Source organism: Chlorocebus sabaeus, chromosome 12 (genome assembly GCF_047675955.1).
Source record: "Chlorocebus sabaeus isolate Y175 chromosome 12, mChlSab1.0.hap1, whole genome shotgun sequence".
Classification (NCBI taxonomy): domain Eukaryota; kingdom Metazoa; phylum Chordata; class Mammalia; order Primates; family Cercopithecidae; genus Chlorocebus; species Chlorocebus sabaeus.
Window position 1 is genome coordinate 1,959,374 of NC_132915.1, and position 27,995 is coordinate 1,987,368.

At 47.3% G+C, this 27,995-nt stretch overlaps 2 protein-coding genes across 19 annotated transcripts in view; one reads left to right on the forward strand and one right to left on the reverse strand.

Annotated features, from left to right (window-relative positions):
* HABP4 (hyaluronan binding protein 4) overlaps positions 1-15,459 on the forward strand; it is a 40,058-nt gene extending 24,599 nt beyond the window's left edge. The window contains exons 6-8 of one of the 2 annotated variants that reach the window (XM_007969870.3): positions 9,700-9,871; positions 13,034-13,219; positions 14,938-15,459. In XM_007969870.3, coding sequence (XP_007968061.1) covers positions 9,700-9,871; positions 13,034-13,219; positions 14,938-14,994 — 415 coding nt within the window. In that variant the 3' untranslated portion in view covers positions 14,995-15,459. The remainder of the gene's footprint in view (positions 1-9,699; positions 9,872-13,033; positions 13,220-14,937) is intronic. The other variant, XM_007969871.3, reaches the window with a different exon arrangement.
* An 881-nt stretch (positions 15,460-16,340) lies between these two features.
* The window catches only part of CDC14B (cell division cycle 14B), a 123,767-nt gene continuing 112,112 nt past the window's right edge, over positions 16,341-27,995 (reverse strand). For 8 of the 17 annotated variants that reach the window (XR_005240500.2, XM_007969880.3, XM_007969891.3 and 5 more), the window contains one exon: positions 23,933-27,588. Coding sequence is in view for 10 of the 17 variants with exons in the window: in XM_007969880.3 (XP_007968071.1) it covers positions 27,552-27,588 (37 nt within the window). In the remaining 7 variants the exon portion in view is untranslated. Of the gene's footprint in view, positions 18,375-19,133; positions 21,607-23,932; positions 27,963-27,995 lie in introns of those variants that run through there. The other 9 variants (XM_073021400.1, XM_073021399.1, XM_073021403.1 and 6 more) reach the window with 5 other exon arrangements.

Consider the following 27,995-nt stretch of genomic DNA (forward strand, 5'->3'; position numbering starts at 1 on the left):
GGAGATTGAGACCATCCTGGCTAACACGGTGAAACCCCGTCTGTACTAAAAATAGAAAAAATTAGCTGGGCGCGGTGGCGGGCACCTGTAGTCCCAGCTACTCGGGAGGCTGAGGCAGTAGAATGGCATGAACTCAGAAGGGGTGGAGCTTGCAGTGAGCCAAGATGGTGCCACTGCACTCCAGCCTGGGCTACAGAGTGAGACTCCGTCTCAAAAAAAAAAAAAAAAAAAGAAAAAGAATAACACTAACGTTTTTAGAGCATTTGCTGTGTGCCAAGAACTGCTGTAAATGCTTCCATGTCTTAATGCACTCAGTTCTTTGCCACTCCATGAAGGAGGAGCTACTGTTATTCTGACACTGGGACAGAGGCTCAATACCTGCCACCTGGCTCACGTGCAGAGCCGGAATGTGAACCAGGCAGATGCACAGGCATTCGTGCTCCTCTAGCGAGTGGTAGGAACAGCAAAAAGTGCTGTTCAGAACACCTGCTGGTAACTCGGGAGAGGGGAAGGGAAGAGCTGCCGGGATCTCTGAGCGTTTCCCGACTCAGGAATGTGGAGCATCACCTCCCATCCTTCCTGAAAAATACTTTGTTAAAAGAAACTGTGAGGAAGCAGTAATACAAACTATCTGCAACAAATTATTTTTTATTGTAATCAGTTTCCTAGTGTATTTGCTTAAACAATGAAGATTTTCTTACTTTTTAGGTTAAATTCACTTGTCCCAGTTAAATATCCAACTAGTAAAGCTTTATTTCTGGAACCTGCTTTCTTTGATTCACTGCACTCTTTCATATATTCAGGTGAAAAGGTATTGCATGGATGGAAACGTGGACATTTGAATCGATGTTTTGTATCTTTCCTCTGTGCCTATCATGACTGTTTTCCATCTAGGTATATTTCTCTACCCCCTTATTCCCTGCATCTCGGTGGAGCACAGAGGTTGAGTGTGGGCTTTGGAAACGCAATGACAGGATTGGAACTTGCCTCTTCTGTTTGTGTGCTTGCTATGTGGCCTCTCTCTGCCTCGGTATTCTTATCTGTAAAATGGGATATTAATTATATCTAACTATTGATGTCATGAAATAATTAATATAAAGCGTTTTGAATAGCATTGGCACATGGTGAGCGTACAGTGTCAGCTAGTCTCATTCATTTCTAAATAAAGAGAACTGTGGTTAAAGCAGTGTGATTTCTATAATTTCACATGTTGAGAAACAAATATATAACTATCAAATTTGTATATAGCATTATTCACATTACCATAGATTTGACCACCTTATATCCATAAGTCACTTTCATAGAAAATTCCCTCCCAAAAGTTTTGTATAATAAACCAAGGATTGTGAAGGTCTTCGAATTACTCAAAAATGGGGGTGTTAAAACAATAGCAGTTATGAGGCTGTTAGTTGTTAGAAATATACCCACATAAGCCCTTCCTAGAATCGAAGGATACATCTCTTCCTGTTGAATATTTAGTCATTGCTAAAACTGCCAGTAAAACTGTACTCAGAACCAATCAAATGGGAAATGGGGTATGTGTCACAGGATTGTCACCGTGTGTGTTTGCTCCTAACTTTTAGTGGGTAGGAAATCGGGTTAAGGAGCCTGTCCTTGGTGATACTATGCTGCTTTCAATGTGGCTTGTTGAAACTGCAGCTGATAAGCAGGGAGGGATATGGGACATCCATGCCTGTATTCTTGAATGAGGTGCATTCCAGTCAACAGCTTCAGCCTGATACTGCTGAAGGAGGCTGTAACTTGTAATTAATCTATCTGCATTTCACTATATGCTTTATGTGTCTACACACAATTTCAAGCTTGCATTTAATATATAAGTTGTACTAGTTCTTTGTTTAGATATGATGTCCTTTAAAATAAGCAAAGTGTGTTAATAACAAGTACTTCTGTGGCCTTAACGTAAAATCTATTCTTTCTAGAATTGAATTTTCTGGAATTTATGAAGTTTTATTAGGTCATCTTAAGTATGAAAGAATTACCAAATTTATAGCATTCAGTTCTGTTGATTTTTAAAATTTTGTCAAACGTAGGTTAAAGAAGATTATGATTCCTTAATATTTATTTTTAGCTCTGTATTAAAAATTTATATTATGGAAAATTATACAAATTTAGTAGTATAAAGAACTTGTAAGTAAGTTGTTCAGCTTACACTGTTACAAAACCACGGCCATCCCTGTTTCATGCATATGTCTGCTAACTTCTACCTCCCCCAGGGCATCATCTGCCGCTCATAAATGTTCCGCAGTGTTACACCTACTACCGCTCATACACGTTCCACAGTGTTACACCTACTACCGCTCATACACGTTCCGCAGTGTTACACCTACTACCGCTCATACACGTTCCGCAGTGTTACACCTACTACTCTTTTTAAATAACATAACTGGAATACTATTACTCCATTAAAATTTTCTTAATATCCTTGATATCATTCATACCAAGACACTTCTTCAGTTTCCGATTGTCTCAAAACTTTTTTTAGAAAGATAATTCGTTTGAAACAATATTGAAATATACATGTCAATTGGTTAGTCTCTTGTCTGTTTTTAAAACAGCTTTGAGATATAGTTCACATCCAATAAATGGCACATATTTAGCATGTACAGTTTTACAAGCTCTGATATATGTGTACACTTGTGAAAGTATCACCATGGGCAAAATCATGAGCACAGCCGTCGCCCCACAACATTTCCTAGCGTTCTTTTGTAGGCCCTCTCTCTCGCCCCATTTTCCCCCGGCAACCAGTGATCTACTTTCTGTCACTACAGATTTCTTTGCAGTTGCTATAATTTTATATGAATGGAATCATGCAGCTTGTGTTCTTTTTTGGTCTGTGTTCTTTCTCTGAGCATACTTACTGTGTGATTTGTATCAGTTCATTCCTTTTCATTGCGGAGTAGTAGTCTGGTAGTCTGTTACACAGGTAGACCACCATTTATCTGTTTACCTGGTGGTGATCATTGGGTGGTCTCCAGTTTTTGCTATAAAGCTGCTATGAACTTTTTTTTTTTTCTTTGAGACAGAGTCTCACTCTGTCACCCTGGCTGGAGTGCAGTGGTGCGATCTCGGCTCGCTGCAAGCTCTGCCTCCCGGATTCAAGTGATTCTCCTGCCTCAGCCTCCCGAGTAGCTGGGATTACAGGCGCCCGCCACTACACCCAGCTAATTTTTTGTATTTTTAGGGTTTCACCATGTTGGCCAGGCTGGTCTCGAACTCCTGACCTTGTGATTCACCCTCCTCGGCCTCCCAAAGTGCTGGGATTACAGGCGTGAGCCACCGTGCCCGGCCTGAACATTTTAATATACAAGTGTTTATATGAATATACACTTCCATTTCTCCTGGGTAAATACCTAGGAGTGGAATGGTTGGACCAAATGGTATGCGTATATTTCACTTTGTAAGAAGCTGCTGAACTCTTTTCCAAAAGGGTTGTACTGTTGTTACTTTCTCACCAACAGTAAGTGAGAGTTTACTTCTCCTACATCCTTGCCAGTACGTGGTATGGTCAGTTTTTACAACTTCCAGTCATTTTAATAGGTACATAGCTCATTATGGGTTTTTGTTGTCATCATTTGTTTTTTTCTTTTTTTTAGAGACAAGGTCTTGCTCTGTCACCCAGGCTAGAGTACAGTGGTGTGATCACAGCTGACTGTAACCTCGAATTCCTGGGCCGAAATGATCCTCCCACCTCAGCCTCCTGAGTGGCAAGCACCACCATGCCCAGCTAATTTTTTACTTTTTTGTAGAGATGGGGTCTCACTTTGGTACCCAGGCTAGTCTCCAACTCCTGGCCTCAAGTGCCGCCTCGGCCTCCTGGAGTGCTGAAATTACAGATGTGGGCCACCGTGTCTAGCCTCATTATGGTTTTAATTTGCATTTCCCTAATGACTAACAATGTTGAACATTTTTTGCGTGGTATTTCCCGTCTGTATTTCTTCTTTAGTAAAGCTACTTTGATAAAGAACCACTGCCACCAGGTACTTGTTTCCAGGGCATTTGGGTGGACAGAGCTGGGAAACAGACACACACATTAGAAGATAAAATATGAGTTCATTCAATATTTCCAATTCAAAGTTGCAATACGGGATTTTTACCTAGACTACTTGTTTCTCCTTTTCTTACATACTGAAAATTCTAGTTCTGAGTAACATTGTGCTTTTAATCATTCGTTGCACATAAAACAGTCACAGCATTACCAACACTACCTTCAGTAACACAGTTACTGGAAAGCTATGTCGAGGAGGGAGATGAGTAACCAAATTTGTATTTCAAAATCATTTGAAATAGTTTCTCTTGATGGTTATATCACCAGTTTCATAAACATTTAGGTTACTTTGATTCATTTTACTTTCAAATTTTAGAGATTGAATTTTAATTTAAATCTGTTTTATAATTATGTAAAATATTTACATGTTTCCAAAGTTCAGTCTGAAAAACATGATTTTTTTTTTTCTTTTTGAAATGGAGTTTCACTCTTGCTCAGGCTGGAGTGCAATGGTGCAGTCTCAGTTCACTGCAACCTCTGCCTCCCGGGTTCAAGCGATTCTCCTGCCTCAGCTTCCTGAGTAGCTGGGATTACAGGTGTCTGCCACCACGCCCAGCTAATTTTTGCATTTTTAGGAGAGATGGGATTTCACCATGTTGGCCAGGCCTGTGTCGAATTCCTGACCTCAAGTGATCAACTGGCCTCGGCCTCCCAAAGTGCTGGGATTACAGACATGAGCCACCATGCCCAACCAAAACATGATATTTTCAAATAGCTTTTATCCCTGTTGTTTTCCTGGCTTACATTCCAATTAAAAAAAAAATGGCCCAGTGTGGTGGCTCATGCCTGTAATCCCAGCACTGTAGGAGGCCAAGGTGGGTGAATTGCTTGAGCTTAGTTTGAAACCAGCCTAGGCAACCGGTGAGACCCTCCCCCACCCCATCTCTACAAAAAATACAAAAATTAGCCGGGTATGGTGGTGCATGCCTGTAGTAGTTCCAGCTACTCTGAGTGCTGAAGTGAGAGGATCCCTTGAGCCCAGGAGGTGGAGGTTGCAGTGAGCAGAGATCACGCCACTGCACTCCAGCCTGGGTGACAGAGTGAGACCCTGTCTCAAAAACAAACAACAAAAAAAATCTCTCTATCTCCGTCTGTGCTATGCATATGTATTTGTGTGGTCTCCAAGGTACCGCACACCCCTCCTTGCTTTTCTCATTCGCTCTGGAAGGCGCTCCGTGGCAATGTATGGAGGTAGTCCTCATTCCTTTCTTAGCTGCTATACTAGAGTTTTTCACCAAGTTCTTCTGGATCGGTTTGGGTGGCTCCATTGATTTGCTTTTCTGGCATCTTAGTATCTTTCAATATTTTTGCCAATATATATTTGAGATCTCTGTTTTGATATTGGTATTTTTCCAGCATTTTATTCTGAAAATTTCAAAACACAGCAAAGTTTAAAGAATTTTATAGCGAACATCTATACTTACCACTACCTAAATGCTACCATTTATATCTTATATTTTCATTTTATGTAAGTATTCATCATTAATCCACCATGTTTTTTGACACATTTCATAATAAATTGTAGACATCTATATACTTCCCCCTAAATAGTTCAACATGCATATCACTAAATAGAACTTAATATTTGTTTACAGTTTCTTCTTCTGATTTAAAATGTATATACTGTGAAATGTATAAATCTTAAGTGTAATTCACTGTTTTGATAAATTTATGTACTTGTGGAATCCAAACTCCTGTCAGTATACAGAACATTATCAATCACGCCAGAAAGTTCCTTCATATTCCTTCATGTTACTTTTTCTTTGATGTTTTTTCTGCCATCGGCCTGGTATTGTAAAGTCACTGCAAATTTGTCTCTTTTGGATGCTCTGTGGTTAGGCTTCTCTACTGATTTTGCTTATATTTTTCATAACATTGATCTGTGTATTTCTATAACAGAACCTTAAATTACATCAGCGCTTCAGTGAAGATACAGATTTGATTCTCTCCCCACTCTCCACCTACTGTTTTTTTTATTTGTTTTTGGAGACAGAGTCTCGTTCTGTCACCCAGGCTGGAGTACAGTGGCGCCATCTCGGCTCACTGCAACCTCCGCCTCCCGGGTTCAAGTGATTCTCCTGCCTCAGCCTCCTGAGTAGCTGGGATTACAGGCATGCACCACCATGCCCAGCTAATTTTTGTATTTTTAGTAGAGGTGGGGTTTCTACATGTTAGGCTGGTCTCGAACACCTGACCTTGTGATCCACCCGCCTTGGCCTCCCAAAGTGTTGGGATTACAGGCGTGAGCCACCGCGCCTGGCCTGTTTTTTTCCTTTAAACACCTTCAAGATATAATTCTCGTACTATAGCACTCAAATCTCTAAGTATATAGGCCAGGTGTGGTTGTTCAGACCTGTAATCCCAACACTTCAGGAGGCAGAGGCAGGAGGATCACTTGAGGCCAGGAATTCAAGACCAGCCTGGACTACATGGCAAGACCCTACCTCTACAAAATTGTTGCAAAAATTAGCTGGGCCTGATGGCTTATGCCTGCAGTCCCATCTACCCTCAGGAAGCTGAGGTGGGAGGATCCTTGGACTCAGGAGGTTGAACGTATGGTGAGCCATCATCATGCCACTGCACTCCAGCCTGGCCAACAGAGTGAAACCCCGTCTCAGACAAATAAATGAATAAACGAATGAATGCATGGATGAATGGTTTGGGGTATGTTACATTATTTTTTTAAATTGCAGTAAAAATAAATAACGTAAAAATTGCCATTTTTACCATTTTAATATATACAATTTAGTGGAAAATATACAGTTTAGTGGCCTCAGTAACATTCACATTGTGTGTAACCATCACCACCATCCATCTCTGGAACTTTTTTTTTTTTTTGAGACAGAGTCTTGCTCTGTCGCCCAGGCTGGAGAGCAGTGGTGCGATCTTGGCTCACTGCAGCCTCTGCCTCCCAGGTTCAAGCGATTCTCCTGCCTTAGCCTCCCGAGTAGCTGAGACTACAGGCACCCACCACCACGCCCGGCTAATTTTTTTGGTATTTTTTAGTAGAGATGGGGTTTCACCATATTGGCCAGGCTGGTCTCGAACTCCTGACCTTGTGATCCGCCCGCCTCGGCCTCCCAAGGGCTGGGATTACAGGCGTGAGCCACCACGCCCGGCCTTGTAGAACTATTTTGTCACAAACAGAAACTCTATATCCATTCAGCACTAACTCCCCATTTCCCCTCAGCATGTAGTAACCTCTGTTTTACTTGTGCTTATGAATGTGCCTATTCTAGGTGCCTCATCTAAGTGGAATCGTTCAATGTTCCTTTTGTGCCTGGCTTATTTTAACTGTTAGCATCAGGTTTTCAGTTTCATACATGTTGTAGCATGTGCCAGTCTTCATTTCCTTTTTTTTTTTTTTTTTTTTTTTGGCGTACTTTTTGGTGATTTTCAAATCTACAATTTAATCCTTTTAAAGTGTACAATTCAGTGGCATTTAGTACATTCAGAGTGTTATGCAACCATCACCATGATCTGGCTCCAGAACGCTGTCATCATCCCAAAAGGAAACCTCGTGCCCATTCAGCATCAGCCCCTATCCTCCCTCCCTGCAGCCCTGGCCGCCACTCATCTGCTTCCTCTCTGTGAACCTGGCTCCTCTGAATAGTTCATATAAATGGAATCATACACAGAAGTCTTTTCTGCCTGGTTTATGTCACTTGCATCATTTTTTCAAGGTTTGTTCAGGTTGTAATGTGTATTAATACTTTGTTTCTTTTTATTGCCAGATAATATTCCAAAAAGTCTGCCATATTTGGTTTATCCACTCATTAGTTAACAGACATTTAGGTTGTGTCCACTTTTTGGCTATTATGAATAGCGCGGCAGTGAACACTTGGGTTTAAGTTTGCATGTGGATATATGTTTTCATTTCTCTTGGGTATAAACCCAGGAGTGAAATTTCTGGGTCAGAGGCTAACTCAGCTTAGATTTTTGCGGAACCACCAGACTGCTTTCCAAAGTGACTACACCATTTCACATTCCCACTGGCAGTGTATGTGGGTTCCAGTTACTCCATGTCCTCCCCAACGCTTGTCAAATGTCTTTTTGGGCCGGGCGTGGTGGCTCAAGCCTGTAATCCCAGCACTTTGGGAGGCCGAGATGGGTGGATCACGAGGTCAGGAGATCGAGACCATCCTGGCTAACACGGTGAAACCCCATCTCTACTAAAAATACAAAAAAATTAGCCGGGCGTGGTGGCAGGCGCCTGTAGTCCCAGCTACTCGGGTGGCTGAGGCAGGAGAATGGCGTGAACCCAGGAGGCGGAGCTTGCAGTGAGCCGAGATAGTGCCACTGCACTCCAGCCTGGGCGACAGAGCAAGACTCCGCCTCAAAAAAAAAAAAAAAAAAAGTCTTTGATTCTAACCATCCCACTGGGTGTGGAATGGTGCAGCTCTGTGGTTTTGACTTGTCTTTCTCTAATAGCTAATGATGTGCAACATCTTACTGCCTATTTGTTTATCTTCTCTGGAAAAATGTTTATTCGGATCCTTGCCTTTTTTGAGGGGAGGGTGTTCATTTGTCTCAATTAAAGACAACTTGTATCTAGAATTCATAAAGCATTCTTTTTTTTTTTTTTTTTTTTTTTAAAGAGACAGTGTCTCACTGTGTTGCCTAGGCCGGAACACAGCAGCCATTCACACATGTAATCATAGCTCACTGCAGCCTGGAACACCTGGCCTCAAGCAATCCTCCTACCTCAGCCCCGAGTAGCTAGGACTATCGGCATGAGCCACCACGCCTGGCTCTTCATAAAGGATTCTTTATGTATTCTAGATACAAGTCCCTTATGAGATACATTATTTGTAAATATTTTCTCCCATTTTGTGGACTGCCTTTTTACTTTCTTGATGGTGTCCTTTGTCGTACAAAAGTGTCTGCTGATGTTCGACGTATGTACTTTTGTTGCTTGTGCTTTTGGTGTCATGTGGAAGAAACCATTGCGGAATCCAGGGTTAAGAAGGTTTCTGCCTCGGTTTTCTGCTAAGCGTTTTCTATTTTAGCTCTTGTATTTATGGTGTGAGGTAGGTCTAGCTTCTTTCTTTTGGTGTGGATATCCAGTTGTCCCAGCACCATTTGTTGAAAATACTTTTCATTCTCCATTGAATTGTCTTTGGCACCACGGTTGGAAAAAAAAGTCAATGGACCATAAATGTGAGGGTTTATTTCTGGACTCTGAATTATTTTCTCTCGATCTATATTTCTGTCTTTTGTTTTCTTTTTAAAATTCATTAAAGAGGATGTTTACAAAAGTATGCATTTATGAGCCACTGCTTTAAAACTTCTGTTTATGGTTTCCTGTATTTTATTTCAGCTCGTTTTCCATAATTACCTCGTTTTGTCTGTCATGGAGTGGTGAAGTGTAATGTTAATGTCATCAGGATGGTGATGTTCCCATTTTTCAAAGATTGCTTTGAACACAGCTAGGAAGTATTTTCTGTTGGCAGTGATAACATAAAATGTTGAAAATGAAATATGGAAGCTTGTGAGTCAAAGATTTTCTTACCTTACTTGCATTTGAAATGCAGTACCACAAAAATATGTAGAATAAATGGTTATAACTTTAATAAAGTAGACATTTTTATGCCATCAAAAATTATTCTTTACGATTATACATCTCTTTATAGAATTCCTGAGTTGGAGGTAGAAGAAGAAACCCAAGTTCAAGAGATGACTTTAGATGAGTGGAAAAATCTTCAAGAACAGACCAGACCAAAGCCTGAGTTTAACATCCGGAAACCAGAATCCACTGTTCCTTCCAAAGCAGTGGTGATTCACAAGTCAAAATATAGAGATGATGTAAGCATTACATTTTGTATGTAGAGGTAATCTTTACTTTTACCTTATTGGAAGTGAAATGGACCTTTCCACTTCTATCTTGAAAATGAAACATTAGTAATTGGTGCTTTTGTTTCTAATCAGAGATGATCTATGCCTAATTTTCCTGTATCTTTACTGTTCATTAAGTAAAGGAATTGAAACTTGATGTATTGAGAGCAGCTCAGAGCAGTTAGAGGAACAGTGTATCTTCTACTCCCCCTGGGGCTGTGCTGGGACTGTACACATACTGTGTGTTCCTTGTATTTCATTTTTCTCAAGCGAGAGTTACAGATTGTGTCTTGTACAGTTCCAGGTTATTCAAAGGATAACTACACTCTGTTTTCTCTGATTAGTTTACTTGACTTTCAACTCTGATTTTTGATGAGAGCATTTCACTATGAGTAGTTGATGACGTTTTAAACTGTGGTTGAGGTTCCATGCTCTTCTGACACCTTTCCCGTGTTGGCTCAGCAGCGTTGCGCCCCTTGCCTAACTGCAGAGGTGGCGGGAAATGAGGCCCCGAACTGCCTGGCTGCTTGGTCAGGCCACAGCGGCCAGTGCGCTGCGGGGGTTGCAGGGAGCTCCTCCGTGTTGCGAGGCCTCATTGCTCTCGGCTTCCATCCGGCTCTTCTCAGAAGCTTCAGTTTTGCAGGGAGAGGTGTTGGGGAAACATCCAGCAGCATGTGTTGACAGGGATGCCACTGGGTCATTGAGTCCCCTACTGAAGTTACTGAACTTAAGGCAAGGTCCACTGAAGCATTCTCATTATGGGATTTGAATCTGGATCATTCCGTTACAGCTTGATACCAATCGCGGTGTCGCGGTGGGAGTGAGCGGGTTCTTCCTCTCTGTGGGGTATTAGTCATTGATTTTCATGTGGAATCTCAGGAATGTTATCCTGTTGTAGAGTTGTCATTTACACTTTGGTTAGTTTCATTTTCTGAGTAAATACTTTGATTAGGGGGTCATTTAAGATACAGGGTTCTTGGGAGGCCAAGGCGGGTGGATCACCTGAGGTTAGGAGTTTGAGACCCTCCTGGCCAACATGGTGAAACCCTGTCTCTACTTAAAATACAAAAAATAGCCGGGCGTGGTGGCGGGCGCCTGTAGTACCAGCTACTCGGGAGGCTGAGGCAGGAGAATGGCGTGAACCCGGGAGGCAGAGCTTGCAGTAAGCCGAGATCCGGCCACTGCACTCCAGCCTGGGCGACAGAGTGAGACTCCATCTCAAAAAAAAAAAAAAAAAAAAAGATACAGGATTCTCTCCCATCCTCTTGTTTTGGTCAGTCCAAGCTGTAGGAGGCCTTACTAGTAAGTTTTGAGCTGTTCCACAAGCAATGGCTTTTTGTAGACATAGGTGGCCAGAGCTTTATTTCCTTGGCAATCTCTGGGAGGTGTTTTCTAATTCCATTAGCTAGCTGGGTTGGTTCTTTACCTGTCCACTTCCTTTGTTCTTTTTTTGTTCTAGGCATTGTAAGTAAAATTTTCTCGAAAACAAATGTGCTGTCAGGATTGAAATGTGCAGCTGACATGTTAGGTAAAAATAGAAGCTGCTCTTTCTTAATCCACACCAGATTCGTCCTCCCTGGCTCCAGAGGTCTCCCAGAATATTTGAAGCAAGTGGGTTAGCTGAGTCATCGAGCTTGGTCTCAGTGAAGCACACATCTTGGTCCTTGTTAATCTTAAAGGATTGAAGCTTTTAGCTAGGAATTGTTCTTAAAGCAACACAAGCCTGATCTTGGGTTCATCAGTTTACTTTGTTCTGGACACCTGAAGAGACAAAAGCACTAGAATACCTAGCAAAGTTCAGACCTAGTAACAACCCCGTGTAAGGCACTGGGCAGTTAAAGCACTTTGGCCAGGGCCAGCTGGAGCTGCGAGTGGAGCCCAAGCCTTTGTATGTCCTTAGACTGTGTGTCCACTCCCTGCTCCACTCTCCCGAGGCCCTTCCTGCCCCTTCCTGCAGTGGGAGGCGGCTCAAAGCAGGGCCCCCAGGGAGACCTTACCAGGGCTTCCCTGCTGAGTGCCAAACGAGGCAAGAGTTGATTATTTTGCCTGTTACTATTTTTTGTGTGTTTATCTTTTTACAGAGTGCCAGTGCTCCTGGATTGTTTTTCTTCACCTTTTTAGCTCTAAGCATCCAACTACCTAAAGCCTCTGCTTTATTTTAACCTGAGACCTTAAAGGGGACACAAAGGTTAAGCGTGAAGGCTGCCATGAGCATATGGCCTGAAGGTGTGGATGTGCTTGTGGAAACTTGGTTCCATTTCCTGGTTGTAGTAATGTTTAATGTTGTGGCACTTTGGAGATTCTCATCTGGGATCACTGACATATTTTCTTTTCTGTAGGTTTTTATTTTACTTAAAGTGGGTTTTTGTGTGTGTGTGTGTTTGTGTGTGTGATCCATTATTATGAGTTGAAGCCAAATCAAATTTGGATCAGATTTAATTAATTAATATAGTTGTCACAAGATACAGAATTTTAATGAAAGCAGTTCTTAAAAAGCAGCTTGACTTTGAGTGTTGGTAGAACACTCAGGTAACCATACTCTGTTGTTTTTATAAAATTTCTCTATATTTTGAGTGAGAATTGTTTATTATAAATCATGTGATTTCTAGCACATGGTATTTAGAGTCAGCACCCATGCTGAAAGGAATTTGTCTATTAAATTCTATTCTGGGAAGGAGATATTTCCTTATTTATCAAAGCATTTGTGAACAGATAAGACAGAAAATAAGCAAAAATGAAAACTTTTTTATCTCAGCAAAATACACTTAGATATAAAACATGTATATTTTTTGCTATTATCAGTCATGCCGAATCTTACATCTTAACCTGCTCAGGTGATAGAAATTTGGTCCCACTTGAAATCATAAGTTCCAAGATGTTTGGATTAAGATTGTAATTGCAAGAATGTGGGACTGTAGACACACGGAACTCACTGTCTTGGAACTGGAACAGCAGGTGCCGTCCTCCTGTGTCCAGCTCTGCAGCCCAGGGCCAGAGACACTTCCAGAGCGTGGCTCTGTCTGGCCCCTGACGGTGCTTTAGCTCCTGTGCAGCACATGGCAGCCACTAAGCCAGATGAGTGTGGGGATGGCTGTGGACCTGTGCATGTTGGATGCTGTGACTGTGTTTCAGATGGTAAAAGATGACTATGAGGACGATTCCCATGTTTTCCGGAAACCCACCAATGACATCACATCCCAGCTGGAGATTAATTTTGGCAACCTCCCTCGTCCGGGGCGCGGAGCCAGAGGAGGCACCCGGGGAGGCCGGGGAAGGATCAGGAGGGCAGAGAACTACGGACCCAGAGCGGAAGTGGTGGTAGGTGTCTGCATGATCAATCCCGAATGGTTTGCTGAAGGAAGTGAATCAGGACAGTGTCCCGGGCCCAGGATGGTCTAGTTCAGAGGGTCATCGGCTTCTGCAGTGACTTTTCCTGTAGCCAGCGTGGGCCTGATGTTGGGGATTTGGACGGTGTTGTAGCATCATGGACATCTTGGCTAGAGACCATTCTGTAGCCCTGGCTTCCAGGGTCTGCTGTGAAGGCACTCCCGGGATCCGAGAAAAACTCACTCTCATCTGCATTAGACAAGATCCCCAGGCTTGGGACTGAACTGGAGCGCCTGACATCTTGCTTACTGTGGCCTGATTGTATACCTTGGGCTCAAGTGATGCTGTCAGAGTGAACAGAATCCTTCCTAAGATCTCAAGCCCTTTGTGAGGGGACCTTCCTCAACCCCTCCCCAGCTCACCGGCCTCACACCGTCCTCAGCCAAGGCTGCCTGCTTCTAGCTCTCGACACAGCATGCTCCTTACCCCTGGCCGCTGCCTGCTGGCCTCCGTTCATCCTTCCAACCTCACTTCCTCACAGGTTTCTTTGATCACATCTCCTAGACCGGTCAAGGTCTCGGAGCAAAGGAGTTTCTTTTCATTGAAGCCTGATCTCCGTGTGTGACTGTATTCCCACTGGTGTGGCTATTAGTCAGCGGCTGCTTTTGCTCATTATCAGTTTATGCAGTGCCATGCAGTGCCTGGCATGTAGTAGGTGCTTCCTAATGTGGCATGGACACTTATTCGTTGGAAGTCAGCCCTGAGGCCCTGTGGCACAGACTCCTTCTCTGTGGCTGGTCTTGGCAGTGCTCCTCTTGCTGCCCAGTTCCCTCGCTCTAGGGAGCAGCCCCTGGAAGCGGTATCTGTGGTTTGGTTTTGCTTAAGCAGGAGCAAAAACAATTTTTTTGGGGGGTGGGGGTGGGGGTATATTTGGGGCCAGGCTGGAAACAGGGTCTATTCTGAGATAGGAAACACATCCTCACTCCTTTCCTATCGCGGAGCTCTGGCCCCTGCAGCACTCCGGGGCGTGTGCTGGGAAACGCTCTGAGACCCAGCGCCACCCGCCTCTTCACTGGCATCTGTCCCCACCTCCACAAGCTGTGTACCCCCCACCTCAGAAGAGCCCTTAGGGCCACCCCTGCCCCCATCAGGCCACACTGTTTCCCAATCCAGGTCCTTGTTCCCTTTGCTTATCCATTGAGGTTCATCCCAGGGAGAACCTTGTCTTCCCACAAAACCTTGCCTGACCTTGGTGTCCACTTTGCCATCAAATTGCACTGGACGGCCCTCCTGTGGCCCCTCCCTCCCAGGACGTGTTAGTGAAGCTCCTGACTCGATGGTCAGTTTCTCCAGCGCCACGAGCTCCCCAAGGACAGGCACTGTCTGTGCCCCCCTCCTCCCTCCAGTGCCTGGCACGCAGTAACTGTTCCATTTACTCGATGAAGGACATGCCCGTGCAGAGCCCCCAGTAAGAGCTTGCAGGACATAGGAAGGGAGGCAGCTCCTTTTTCGAGGAGACCGGAGGCCTGTGTGGGAGGGGAGCTGTACTCTCCTGGGTTAGCGGTGACCTGTGTCTCTCCCCTTCCCACTGTGGATCCTGCCTCTAATGCAGGCCCCTCAGCGTTGGTGCCAGGCCCTTGTTATCCCACTGGGATACTGGGAATGGATGAAGGGGCAGTGGATTTCAAAGTATGTCTTTTCTTCTTTAGATGCAAGATGTCGCCCCCAACCCGGATGACCCTGAAGACTTCCCTGCGCTGTCTTGAAAGCGCCCGTATCCTGGCGCCGCGGAGCTGCACTGCACACCTGTGGAGACTTTTCCGGCTGGGCCAAGAAAGTCAGACCCTGAGAACAATAGATGTTGCTTTTCCCATGTTGTGTGAATTTGTCGCACTTTTTCGGGCTGGGCTGTTAGAGGGGCTTCTCCAGAGGCTTGAGAGCGACCCTTTCCCAAGCAGGTGAAGAATGTGACTGTTTTTACTGAAGGAATTTCAAATGAAGTTCAGGAATAATGTTTCAACTGTGTACATAAGAGATAGTATAGACTCCTCCGCGAGCGTGGAGGGAAAGGAGGTTGTCAAACAGGCTCCATGGAGACTCTTAGGAAGCAGCAGATTCCCGGAGGCTGTGCCTTTAGCGTTAGAGGAAACACATAGAACCGGAACTGTTTGTGGAAAGTAGCCACAGCTGAGTTTTCAGAGACCAAGAAATTAAAATACAATTGTACTTACTGTTTACTTGTAAATGTTATCTACTCTCCTGGAATATTTTCCTTTCTGGTTTTCACTTAACCAGTCATTTAAAAATCGCTATTGTGTAGCCACTGGCCATCACTCTGTGACACAGAATCAGAGAAAGTGTTGATTTTTAATTGTGATTTAAACTACCTCCTGGTTTCTGTGTGTGCGCACACAGCTAGTGTTTGGGTGGTTTTTAGGAAGAATATTAAGTATATGACTTTAAAAACCATGTTATTTAACCTGCCAGTCAAATGGAAAGGGATCGTGGCAAAAGCAAATACCGCCTCCTTTTCTTCCGCAGAACCAGAGTCAGAGGTCGGCAGCTGTGTGCAAAGGCCTCCGCCTTCGGCTTGGGCACTGTTGTAAATAACTAGTATTTATTAAGCACTATAAGCAGTTTTTCTCAGTCAGTCCTGGCCCCAGTTCTAGAGTTCCTCTTTATGACTTTTGGTGAAAGTTTGGGGTTGGGGGTACACCTCAGAGGTTCAGTAGTTCACCTGGAGTCCCACGTTGAACAGAGCTAGACCCAGAGCCACAGGCCCAAAAGCACACACTGTGCTGGGGAGGAAGGAGGCCTAGGAGGGCCTGCAGGTCCAGGCAGCTGTAGAGCTGCTAGAAGCTGGGGTGTTGCTCTCCCTGCTTTCTCACAGACACCACAGGTACTGTCTGCCTGTTGTCACACAGTTCATATGCTCGCTTGAGATGGAATCTGAACCTCGGTCCCAGGATCTGTGCTTTTTCCCACTTTGCCACCTGTCTAAGGTGGCTTTGAACTGGAAGCCAAGTGCAGATAAAGGTTGGTATTCTCTCCTGACTTTGTGTAGAGAAAACAGTCCTTTGGTTACTCTCAGGCCACAGTAGTCAGTCAGGATTTTGTTGAATAATCAAAGCTGAATCCGTACACGTTAGGGTCAGTTAAGGATGTTTGCTTTGGGTGACAGCCTACTTTTGGTCTCTTATTAAATTATTATCTGAGTACTAAGGCTGATCAACTGAGTGTTTTCTTCCTTTTCCTGGAAAAGGCAATGGATGCAAGCGCCCTGATTTCCAAAATCTGAACCTAGCTGCTACAACACCAGGGCTGTGTCATGACTCAGTGGCTTTGAAGCTGTCACACTGTCATTTTGCCTAACCGTGGCTTTGAAGATTAGCCAGAGCTCGCTTTGAAGAAACTTTCCGTCAGTGTTGTGAATACTACTTGAAAAGCCCATAGCATTCGGTTTAATGTTGCAGTTGCAAAAACACTGACAGTTCCTGTCCCATAGAGTTGTTGAGTCATGTGGTTGAAGACGGTTTTGGGGAACCCGGTGCATGTTCTGAACCTGTAATGGGCAGTGTTTGCTTACCAGGGCTAGCTCTTGCTGACTTGGTCCTGTGCCCGGATGTAGGGGTTTTGTTTGCGCTCTTTCTGGATTGTGCCAGGTTGTACGTAGCCCCAGGTGCCCCAGAGAAGCCAGGGAAGACAGAAGCGAAGGGCAGCGGGTGTCACCAGCATGCCGTAGGGACAGTCAGATGCAGAGGTGGCAGGACCTTTTGGACCACAGTGGCGCGGGCAGACTTCTCCGTCAGAGGAGCTTGTGACGTGGGCATGGACATGTCCTGGGGCAGCACACCCTGGGCACCACGTTTCTGGTGACTTAGACTCAAGCAGATTAACCCCATGAAGGACGCCCATGAGGGTTGTCGTCCCCAAGTCTTCTGAAAAGTGGAAGTCAAGCAAGTTTGAGTTGGTTAGCCAGGCCCAGGCCGGACTGGATCATGTCTGAACCAGGAGTTGACTGCTGGGCCTCAGGGATGTCTGAGTTGTGCTGCCAGGGCAGCTCCTGAAGACTTAGCTAAGGGGGAGGTCCTGGAGCTGCTGCGCACAGCCTGGCACCAGGCGGGGAAAGCCGCCCTGCAGTAACTGGGCTGAGGGACCAGATCCTCTAGAGATGGGGGTGCTGGGCTGGGCACGGTGGCTCATGCCTGTAATCCCAGCACTTTGGGAGGCCAAGGCAGGCAGATCACTTGAGGTCAGGAGTTCAAGACCAGGCTGGCCAACATGGTGAAACCCTGTCTCTACTAAAAATACAGAAATGAGCCGGGCATGGTGGCAGGCACCTGTAATCCCAGCTCCTCAGGAGGCTGAGGCAGGAGAATTGCTTGAACCCAGGAGATGGAGGTTGCAGTGAGCCGAGATCATGCCACTGCACTCCAGTGTGGGCAACAAGAGTGAGAGACTGTCTTTGGAAGAAAAAAATAAATAAAAAGGGAGGTGCTGCCCGAGAGGGAGGGGATCAGTACTCGACTTGGGATGAAAGCCTAAGCTGCCTGTCAGACAAGTCCGGGGAGAGGCAGCTGGACACACTGCTGCCGGCTGGGAATGCCTCCGAAGTCAGATTTGGATGCTCTGAACAAGAGCCCTCTAACCTAATGTTGCTCATGAGCCTTTGGCATTTGCATTCCACACAAGGCGGGCCCCTCTGAGCCAGCCACCCTCCTTCCCTGTGCTGGTCAGACTTCAGACCATCTCCTTATCAGCGAGTCCACGCCATCCCAGCGCACGCGAGCTTCACAGGAAAGACATTGCCATCCTCTGAAACTACTGCGCGGTGCTGGCAGGTGCTTTGGAGCAGCTGGGCCTGTGTCTCCGAAGCTGGGAAAGGCGGCACGGGAGCTGCCTGTGCCCGCCCTGTTCTCAGCAGCACTGGGCCTGCCTGCCCTCCACGCTGCGGCCTGTGCCGTGGATGCGGAAGGTAGATTTGCTCGTTTCCTTTGGCTGCTGCTGTCTCCTCTCCGCCTTCTGCAAGGATCATGGCCCATGTGAACAGCTTCCCTGAACCCCCACGACACTCATGGCTGCTTCAGACAACCTGGGGTGGGCTGAGGGCATGGGAGGCTTTGGCCTGGCTGTGTCCCACAGGGGCCTGTGTTGTGGAGGATGAGGAGGTGTGGAGAAGGGAATGAGGAAGGAAAAATGCAGGAATATTTTAAAACCTTTTTATTATCAAATAGGATACAGACAAAAGTCCAAAACTAGACTGGGCATGGTGGCCCACGCCTGGAATACTTTAGGAGGCTAAGGTGGGAGGATTGCTTGAGGCCAGGAGTTCAAGACCAGCCTGAGCAACACAGTAAGACCATGTCGCTACCATAAATTTTAAAATTAGGTGGGTGGCACACACCTGTAGTCATAGCTACTCTGGGAAGGGGCCGAGAAGTTGAGGCAGGAGGATGGCTTGCGCCCAGGAGTTTGAGGCTACAGTGAGCTACAATCATGCCACTGCACTCCAGCCTGGGTGACAGAGAAAAACCTCATCTCTCAAAGTGCAGAACTGCCTTGTAACCACGTTTTCCTCCAAAGCCTGGTCATGTGGACCATGCTGATCACCACCTCATCCCACCACCTCATCGCTGTCCCCAGTCACTCCCCGCCACGACCCCAGGTGCTCCCCTCCAGGACAGTGCTGCCTTTTGAAAGAAAAGTCTTCCGAAGGATGCCCCTCCACCCACCCGCTTTCCCCGGCACCTACGGCAAAGCCTGGTGACCGAACCCACCCGCTTCCCCCCGGCACCTACAGCAAAGCATGGTGACCGAACCCACCCGCTTCCCCCCAGCACCTAGGCAAAGCCTGGTTACCAAACCCACCCGCTTTCCCCCCGGCACCTACAGCAAAGCCTGGTTACCAAACCCACCCGCTTTCCCCCCGGCACCTACAGCAAAGCCTGGTTACCAAACCCACCCGCTTCCCCCCGGCACCTACGGCAAAGCCTGGTGACCGAAGGGGCAGAGCATTTGCTTGAGAGCCTGGGAGTCCTGTCTTGTCATGCCTTGTCATTTTACAGTCAGGCAAGGACGCTGTCTTCCTTGCTGCCTGGCTACTATTTAGGGCAGGTAGAAGCTGAAACGAGATTCAGTCCCTGAGCCCCACGTCCTTTCTACACACTCCTGAAATTTCCAGTGAAAGGACCAGTCCCTTGGGCAAAGCTGTTAGGAGAGGGGACAGGAAAAGGGACACCTGTACCTCAGCAGGGGATGAAAGGAGACGTGGAGTGTTTGCCGTGTGCCTCTGTGCTCAGTCACTTTCCGAGCCATGTGGAGATGGCCATGGTGCCTAGCAGGGTACTGCACACCACAGCAGTGCAGAGGGGCCCCCCTCAGGTATTCTCCATGCAAACGGGATGGGACTAAAACTTGGCTCCCTAGGCCTAAGGGCCTAGCGGCTCCTGCCTGCTTTGCCCAGTCCAGCTTTTCTGCATATCTCCTGTTGCTCCTGGAAAGCCTCTGCCTGGGCCACAGTTTCCTTGGACTCCAGATGACAAGAATTTCTCTAACCAGATTGCAAAGGTTCTCACACCCCTCACAGCTACACCTTGGGCCAATCAGGCCTCTGTGGGGAGAGCAGCAGGGAACCACTGCCGTCTGAGCACTGTTTCTTTCTTCCTTTCCTTCCCTTCCTTTTCGCAGTGGATCTCAGCTCACTGCATGCTCTGCCTCCCAGGTTCACGCCATTCTCCTGCCTCAGTCTCCCAAGTAGCTGGGACTACAGGTGCCCGCCACCTCGCCCGGCTAGTTGTTTTGTATTTTTTTTTAGTAGAGACGGGGTTTCACCGTGTTAGCCAGGATGGTCTCGATCTCCTGACCTCGTGATCCGCCTGTCTTGGCCTCCCAAAGTGCTGGGATTACAGGCTTGAGCCACCACGCCTGGCCCCTTCCTTCCTTCCTTTTCTTTCTTTCTCTTTCCCTTCCTCCCTCCCGGGTTCACGTCATTGTCCTGCCTCAGCCTCCCAAGTAGCTGGGACTACAGGCGCCCGCCACCACGCCCGGCTAATTGTTTGTATTTTTAGTAGAGACGGGGTTTCACAGTGTTAGCCAGAATGGTCTCAATCTCCTGACCTCATGTTCCACTTGCCTCAGCCTCCCAAAGTGCTGGGATTACAGGCGTGAGCCACCGCACCTGGCCTGAGCAGTGTTTCTTTACAAACCTGTGCCCGATCCCAGAGGGCGGAATTACATAACTTTGGGAGCTCAAAGCCATTTGTAAGGTAAGGAGTGCCTGTCGTGTGGCATCAACTTGTACGTGAACCCCACGGGGCTTCTGAGAGTCTCAAATGTTCTCAGACACTGAGGTAGGGTAAGACATTTCTCCCCAAGAACCACCACCCTGCAAAGGGACTGACGGCACCTCCAGCAAGGCTGCCCTATCTGGGCACCCATGTTGTGTGCTGCCCAACCCCCAGGAGCTGACTCACATTGACTTCAGTGTGCCTGGCACTCGAGTTGTGCGATGAACAACCTGCACAACTGTCCTGGCGGCCCACATGGATACCGGCCACTGGTCTTGCACCAGAGCAACAGTGAGGAAAACAAAAGTATCCGAGGCAAGTTCTAAGTGAACTGACCACAACTTGCATGTTTTGCTGGTGAGAGGATGGAGGTGGAGCCAGCGGTGACGCTGGGGAAGTTTTCAGGAAGAGGGAAGGTGGATAGAAAGAAAGCAGGAGAAATGGGAACGCCATGTGGCCTATGAGGGACATGCTTGGGGAAGCGGGTCGCTGTGACCAAGGTAGAAAGATGCCCCGGGAATTTTTACGGAGGCTCCCTGGCAGGGTGAGGCTGCGGGGGTGCTGCTGAGTGATGAATAGACCCTGCCTTCACTGCACACCTCCGGGGGCGCCCTCCACACAGCATCTGTACAAACAGCACACCTGGGGTGTGTGGCGACAGCCAGCAAGCCAGTAAGTTGACCTGTCGATGCAGCCTTCAAAAATTTGGTGCAAACTTTTCTGGGGAGATGGAGGGGCCTCAGCTTCCATGAGATCATCTCACAGGGGCTCCCAGCCTAAGAACGTGTCAGCAGCACTGCCCTCTGCGCCTGGAACGGGCCTGCTACCAAACCAGGGCAGTGTCAGCCTGGCCATTCCCAACTCAGTCACGCCCAGGCCCCCCTACAGGAAGGCCTTGGGCTGATGGCTCAATCCCCAGAGAAAAACGAGGCAGACACACCTGCTGCGAGGCCTCAACTGCACCGGAGAGAACTTGCGGTGGGCAATGGGCGTGTCCAGGGGAGCCCTTCCCCGCAGGTCTAGTCCCTGTGGATCCCCAGCCAGATGAGAAGCCGGTCTAGAAAGGTGACAGCCTGGGACAGCCAACCATCGCTGGAAAAGGGAGGAGATGCACAGGGCTGTACTTACCACCGCCACAGGGCCAGTCTCAGGGCTTGAGTTTGTGTGGACGGCAAGGACTAGTTACCTTGGCCGCTAAATCTCAAACGCAAGGCACACTTGGGTTGGGGCCCAGAACGGCCGCGAGCCGTCACCCTCCAGCCTGGCCAGTGAGTGCTGAGCGGACACTCAGCGGCGGCTCGAGGACATGCCAACCGCGGGGCTGCCAGGGCGCTCCGTGCGCCTCGCTCCGCCTGGGTCCCGGCTGACCCCGCACTGCAGGCGCAGGCACCGGGGACCCCGCTGGCTCCACCGCCCAGGCCACCCTGAAGTCCCCGCTGGAGGAGGCGCGGCGGACCCGCTCCCGGGGGCCCCGTCTCGCGCTCTGGCTCCGAGAAGCCCCTTCCTCCAGCTCCTTCCTCTGCCCTCCGGCCCGAGAGAGAGCAGCGTGGCGGCTCCTCTGTCCCGTGTGCTGGGCAGGACAAGCGGCCCTGGAAGCCAGTGAGCCGTTCCCGTGGGGGCAGCAGCAGCCCGGGCCGGGGAAACGCGTGGGGCCCGGACTGTCCGCTGGCACCGAGTAGGCAGGTGCGGGGACCCCAGACACGCTGCGTTCCCCGGAGTCCCGCGCCCGGGAGAGCGGCCCCGCCTGAAAAGACATCTTGGTTAATACAGAGACACACCCAGGGCCAGGAGAAGCCACTGTCCTCCCAGTCCCACAGCTCACAAAGCACGCGGCCGCCCTCCCGCGCCGAGTCCTTCCCCCTTTAGAAACAGACGCGGCCCCGCAGAGCCTCCGCGGCCGGCCGGGGCCCCCTCCCCCGGGATTTCGGTGTGGACAGAGCACGCTCGTCCCGAAGGCGGCAGAGCCAGGCAGACCTGCCCCCAGGGTCAGGCGGGGTTAGAGGCGGGAGGCCCCCCACTCCCACGCGGGCCAGGGACCCCCGAGATGCTGGGGAGGAACCCAGAAGGCTTTGCTCAGGGGGACCCATTGCTCCCCCAGTAAACGGATAGAGACGGTGAGGCGAGGACGGAAGGGCAGCCTGTGCCAACCGCTTGGAAGACAAAATGCCCAAAATCAATGTGGAAAAGCTGAAGCCAGGACGACACGCAGCAGGACAGTGAGCGCGACCCACGGCGCTGAGGCCAGCGTCCTGCGATGACCTGAACAACTCACCCGCGTCACAACAGCGGCTAACGGGAGAGGAGCGGGCAGCGGCGACTCTGCATTTTCACTTCTCCTGGACAACATTTTTGTTATCAGGCACAATATATATGGCTCTTAGCGTGTGCCAGACACTTGTTCTCAGCTACGAAAAATACTAACTACTCATTTCATCCTCACACAACCCTGCAAGATGGATACTGCCATCCCCACTTCAGAGAAGGAACGGGTTTAGGGAGCCTAAATCACTCCGCCCAAATCTAAGTGGCAGCGCTCAGGTTTGCAAACAGCCTGGGCCCAGAATGCACGCTCTCTACAATTCTACCCAAGCCGCTTTTTGCTTTTTCACAGTGTGCAGCAAGAGCTTTAACATCTTACAAATTTCTGACCCAGAAATCCCCTTTGTAAGAATTTATCCTAAGGAAATAGCCAGCACCACCCAGGAAGAATTTCTGTAGAACAGGGACGCGGTGCGTGGCCGACAGCCGGGAATGCGTGACAGCTAGTCAGGGTACACTACAGAGGAGCTAAAGGTCGTGCTCTTGGAGAATTCCTCCCTAGATGCTCCTTTCCAATGCGCCCACAGCTGCACTTAAGACACCCGGAGGAGGGAGACAGCAGAGTGGGTGTCACGCTCCCCCAGCTAAGGCACAGCCTTGTGCTTCTGTTAAATCAAACGCTAGGCGCTCGCTAGTCCCACTGAAACACTGAACAAAGTGAGGCTTGGCCAGTAGATCAAGGGTCCCCAAGGCCGCAGAAGTGGCGGAGCTGGGGCAAGATCCGCCCAATGGGACTTGCTCTTTCCACAGCACTTGCATTTCAGTTCACTGAGAGGCCGCGGGCAGGGGCCCTTCAATCTCCTCTCCCATGGCCCAGGTTTGCCTTTGAACGATTCTCGAGACTTACCTTCAATGCGTGGGTCCCCACTTCAAGGCAAAACAGTTTACGTGACCTCTTTTTAAGTGTTTACACCATTACCCATGCAGTCTCCAGAACTGTGAGGAAACGAACTTCTATGTCAGCCATCCAGTCTGGGGTATTCCATTATGGGCGTCCTAGAAGACTTACACAGATGCCGGGTTACCTCTGCTTTATGTTCTAACCCACTGCCTACCAGAATTCAAAATGCCTGGTAAGTAACACAGTGAACAAAAAGGCTGTTGGGTTAATACTTTTAATTACATGATTGTAATTATACAATTTCCACTATTCGATATTTTGTATAAAACCAGTTACAACTCACAAGATTTTCCAATGTGACAATATGTATCAAACTACACACATATGCAAAGTTTACAGGCCATTAGGAAGCTTTATCTTAAAAATACCTTCAGGAAATAAACATTCATTCAACCAGTTCTCTTGGCTTTAAAAAATATGATTAGAAATATACACTGTAAAAAAAAAATCAAGACAATGATTGATCACTACTGATCAGTTACGTTTTAAAACTTTTAATAATCTGTACATGAGTGCAGGTTAGATAAAAGTCTGCAAATTATTAATAGAAAACTGCAGTACTCTCATTGGATGAACATGTCTGCTGACAATTCTACCAGGTAATTAAGGAGGTAATTTCCTACACAGTATAGGTGAATTGTCCAGTCTTTAAACACATCTGGAGTCGTCTCCGCTCAGTGACGTGGAGAATACCCTGATGTGGGGAAACGGAAGGGCAGCAGCAGCCTTTCCAGGGCAGTTTCAGCGGGAGAGAACATTTCAAGGAACAATAAAATAGGTTTTAAAAGTTGCTTTTGATGAGCACTGCTTTCCAAAATGCAATAATGATTCTTTTTTTTAATGTAGAAAGAGAAGCCATGTTAAGAACAGACATCCAATGAGTGCACTGCCTCTGTGGCTCCACGGTGACGGGAAAAGGGAAAGCCTCGGGACAGTCCTCGGGCCACGCACAAGCCCAGGCCATCGGGCCAGTGGGCACACTGGCCTCATGACAATGCTTGGGAACTCCTCTAAAACTTGCCTAGGCCCAAGAGAGAGGTAGCAATCACCCTGTGAGAGGGCTGGAGGGGAGGGGAGGAAGGAGGTAGGGGGCAGGCTCGGGGCATCAAGCTCAGAACGGGGGAGTTCTGAGGCCGGCAGAGCCCTGCCGTGTGCTGCCGGGAAGCACTGGCCACGCCAGGCCATTCTGCTCTCGCGAGGCGCTGCTCCCCACCAAGTTCTATAAAAAGCCAAGTCCGTCCGTACTTCTAGGAACCCAGTTTTGCAGATGCTCTTCCTCCGGACCGTCCCTGACTCTTGATAATTTTGAGTCCCCAGAAAGCTTCAAGGGCACCTAAAAATATGCACTTCTAATTTTAATTCCATTGCAAACTGTCCCGGTGTACTTTCAGGGCTATTTAAGGCTGTTAAGTTAAGGGAATCTCTCCATCAGACAGACACAGTTTCATGTTCCATAGCAACAAGGTCTTCTGTAACAAGGACTCTAAGTCAGAATCCCAGAAGATTCTAGGTGTTTGTGGTTTCAGTTGGGGATGAGGGGAAGCATCCACTCTCATTCATAGCAGGAAGAACTTTCCATCCCTCAGACCGACACTTCCTGGATTCTAGAGACAGTCCCCATAAGTGTAACACTTGCTATGCACACCTTCCCGAGTCATTTGGTTATTACAAGGAATGCTTCTTCACCAAATCACAAGTTTTCTATGACTAATTTCAGTGAACCAGTTAAATAGAAGGATTTTTAGAAACAGCCACAGTGATAGCAATTATAGGTGGAAACTTGAGCAGGCAACATGAAGACGCAGTTTATAAAATGAAAAAGGACTGTGGTTCCGCGGACACCCTTCCTTTTCTTGGACGAAACACCAGGAGGCGCGTCCGCCGTGAGGGAGACAGTACTCACAAGAGCTGTGGCGCCTACATTTACTTGTTCTGGTGGGACGAAAAGCCAAACTAAGAAGGGATCAGATGGAAGCGCGATTTTCACAACTACCTGGATTATTATTTATGGAGCGGATGGCCTTAAAAAGGGTAAGGGGAAGAAGAGGTGCCCTGAGAATTCAATGCTTTATGCATGGCACAGTTTGAATATTTATATTGTCTCAGCTCAAAACAGCAAAAGGAATGTACCTCCTCCCACCCACATCTTATTGAAGAGTGGTCTTCCCACAGCCAAGTGGGTCTTTGTGCCTATTCATTTCCAGGGACAGAAAGCCACTGTTTTTCTGTGATCCAGTCCCCAGTGTTTAGAAGCTGGCCTGACCCCACCCCATAGTGCCTGGCGGGGAAAGAGTCGCTTGTTTGGCTGAGAACACGGCATCTTCCGTCTCTCCTGATGCCGGTTATTTTCACACTTTCTTCCAAGAAAGTGCACCAAAATGGAGGCACTGCCTTTCCATTCCTTTCTGCATTAAAGACTTTAACTTGTTTCTTCCAACTGCTTTAATTTCTTGAAGTTTTGTGAAAAAGGCAGCTTCGTAAAATGGAGTTGCCTACTAGACCTGGCGCACGCCTTGTGGCTTAGGAGAGCGTTTGCTTCTTACTGCTGTCAACATCTCGGCCCTCCGTGCTCCCAGCACAGGCAAAAATGGGTTAACAATCATTAAACTACCCACTGCTTGTGGAAGGAACTGAGGTGAGTACTAAATATTCTTTTATTTTGGGCCCCCGCCCCCTTTTTTTTTTAAGCAGCAAATCAATTCTGTTTCTGTGACTGCTTCATGGCACTGACTCTGCTGTGTTCCAGTAGGGTGGGGGAGAAGGCGCTCTGCAGAGTTACTGGTTGTGTTCCCTAACCAAAGGCAACAGTGAGATCCAGAAGCAGATCATCGTCACTGAGATCGCAGGCCGCGTCAATGGCCTTAGGCTGATCTCATAAGGAAAAAAAAAAAAATCCAATGTTACAGAGAAGGACTCTAAAAAAGCGGTAACTTTTTTTAAGCCGACATTATTTGGGATTGCTGTTTCCAAGGGGAATAACTGACAGTGTGTTTCTTCCATGCAAGGAAGGAAATATGATTTTAATTTGTATGACTGGCAACCAAACAATGGGCAACGTCCCAGTTCTTCAGTCCCTAAAGGACAGAAAAAGCAATGACTTGCAACATCTTCCAGCTCTGAAGTCAGTTTCTCCTCCTGAGTCTTCTAAAGCTACCATTAATATTCTCTTGCAAGTTTTAGGTTACCAAGATACCACCTGGTCTTACAACGTGCAACAGTATTTAAATGTGGTTTTCACAGATTCTTGTTAATAAAGCACTCTTTGGTGGAAGACAAGCAGCTTGGGTACTTAACAGAGTTAACATTACAACAGTATTACAAATAGGTGAAGATGATTAAGCCAAATAGTATCAAATTACAGAAAGTACCATCTCAGTAATGCCTTTTGTATCTTTATAAATTTTGACACAGGGTCACAAGGTGAACAGAAAATAAATACATAAAAAACCTCCATCAGATCCTCAATTCTTCTGAAGGCCAGCAACTACAATGATTGCCATCACAGAGACACACGTGCACCACAGAGCAGCCAGCTCCCTGGGAACCAGAGGGCTTGGGTATTTACACCTGAGACTAAATTTACAACAGCATTTTTGTCGTTCAGCTTGAGAGCTGGGCCCTTCTCTGAGTCATTCGCTTGCACCCAAACTCAAAGTTCATTATTGAAACTCCAGCGGACACTTTCTCCATTGATCAACTTCTTAGGTGGAAAGCAACTAAGGCTTTTGCAATTTTGTTTTGTTTTCAAATTGTGCTAATTTCTGCTGCAGTTTTCAGTTCCTAGAGTCTTCCTTCAGCTCTGGTCACAGGTTTTTACTTAACGCAAGACTGTTTTAGTCCTTGAAATGGAGAGACTACGGGGAAAAAAAAGGATTTTTACCGTGAAGTTTCCACAGCGTCCAGAGGCAGTTATCAAAGACAAGGAGGGCAACATAATAAAAGTGCTGACATGCTAAAAAGTATACGCTTGCTGTGAGTTTCTAATGACAAATACTTTGGAGAAGACAACACAATATCAACCACAAAGGAAAGACAAACAGGAGAAAGGCAGGGCAGAAAAAGGTTCAGTTCTGCAAAAAATAGAAATTTATAAAAACCAATACAAGTAAATAAAAATCATAAAAGACGGACGGGCAGAGAGGCAGCAGGGCCAGGAAAGTACCATGATGCCGCCAGGGGCACGTGCTGCAAAGCACTCGTTCTCCTTCCTTCCCTCTGAGGAACCAGGCTGTGGGAGGAGCAGGCAGAATGAAAAGACAGA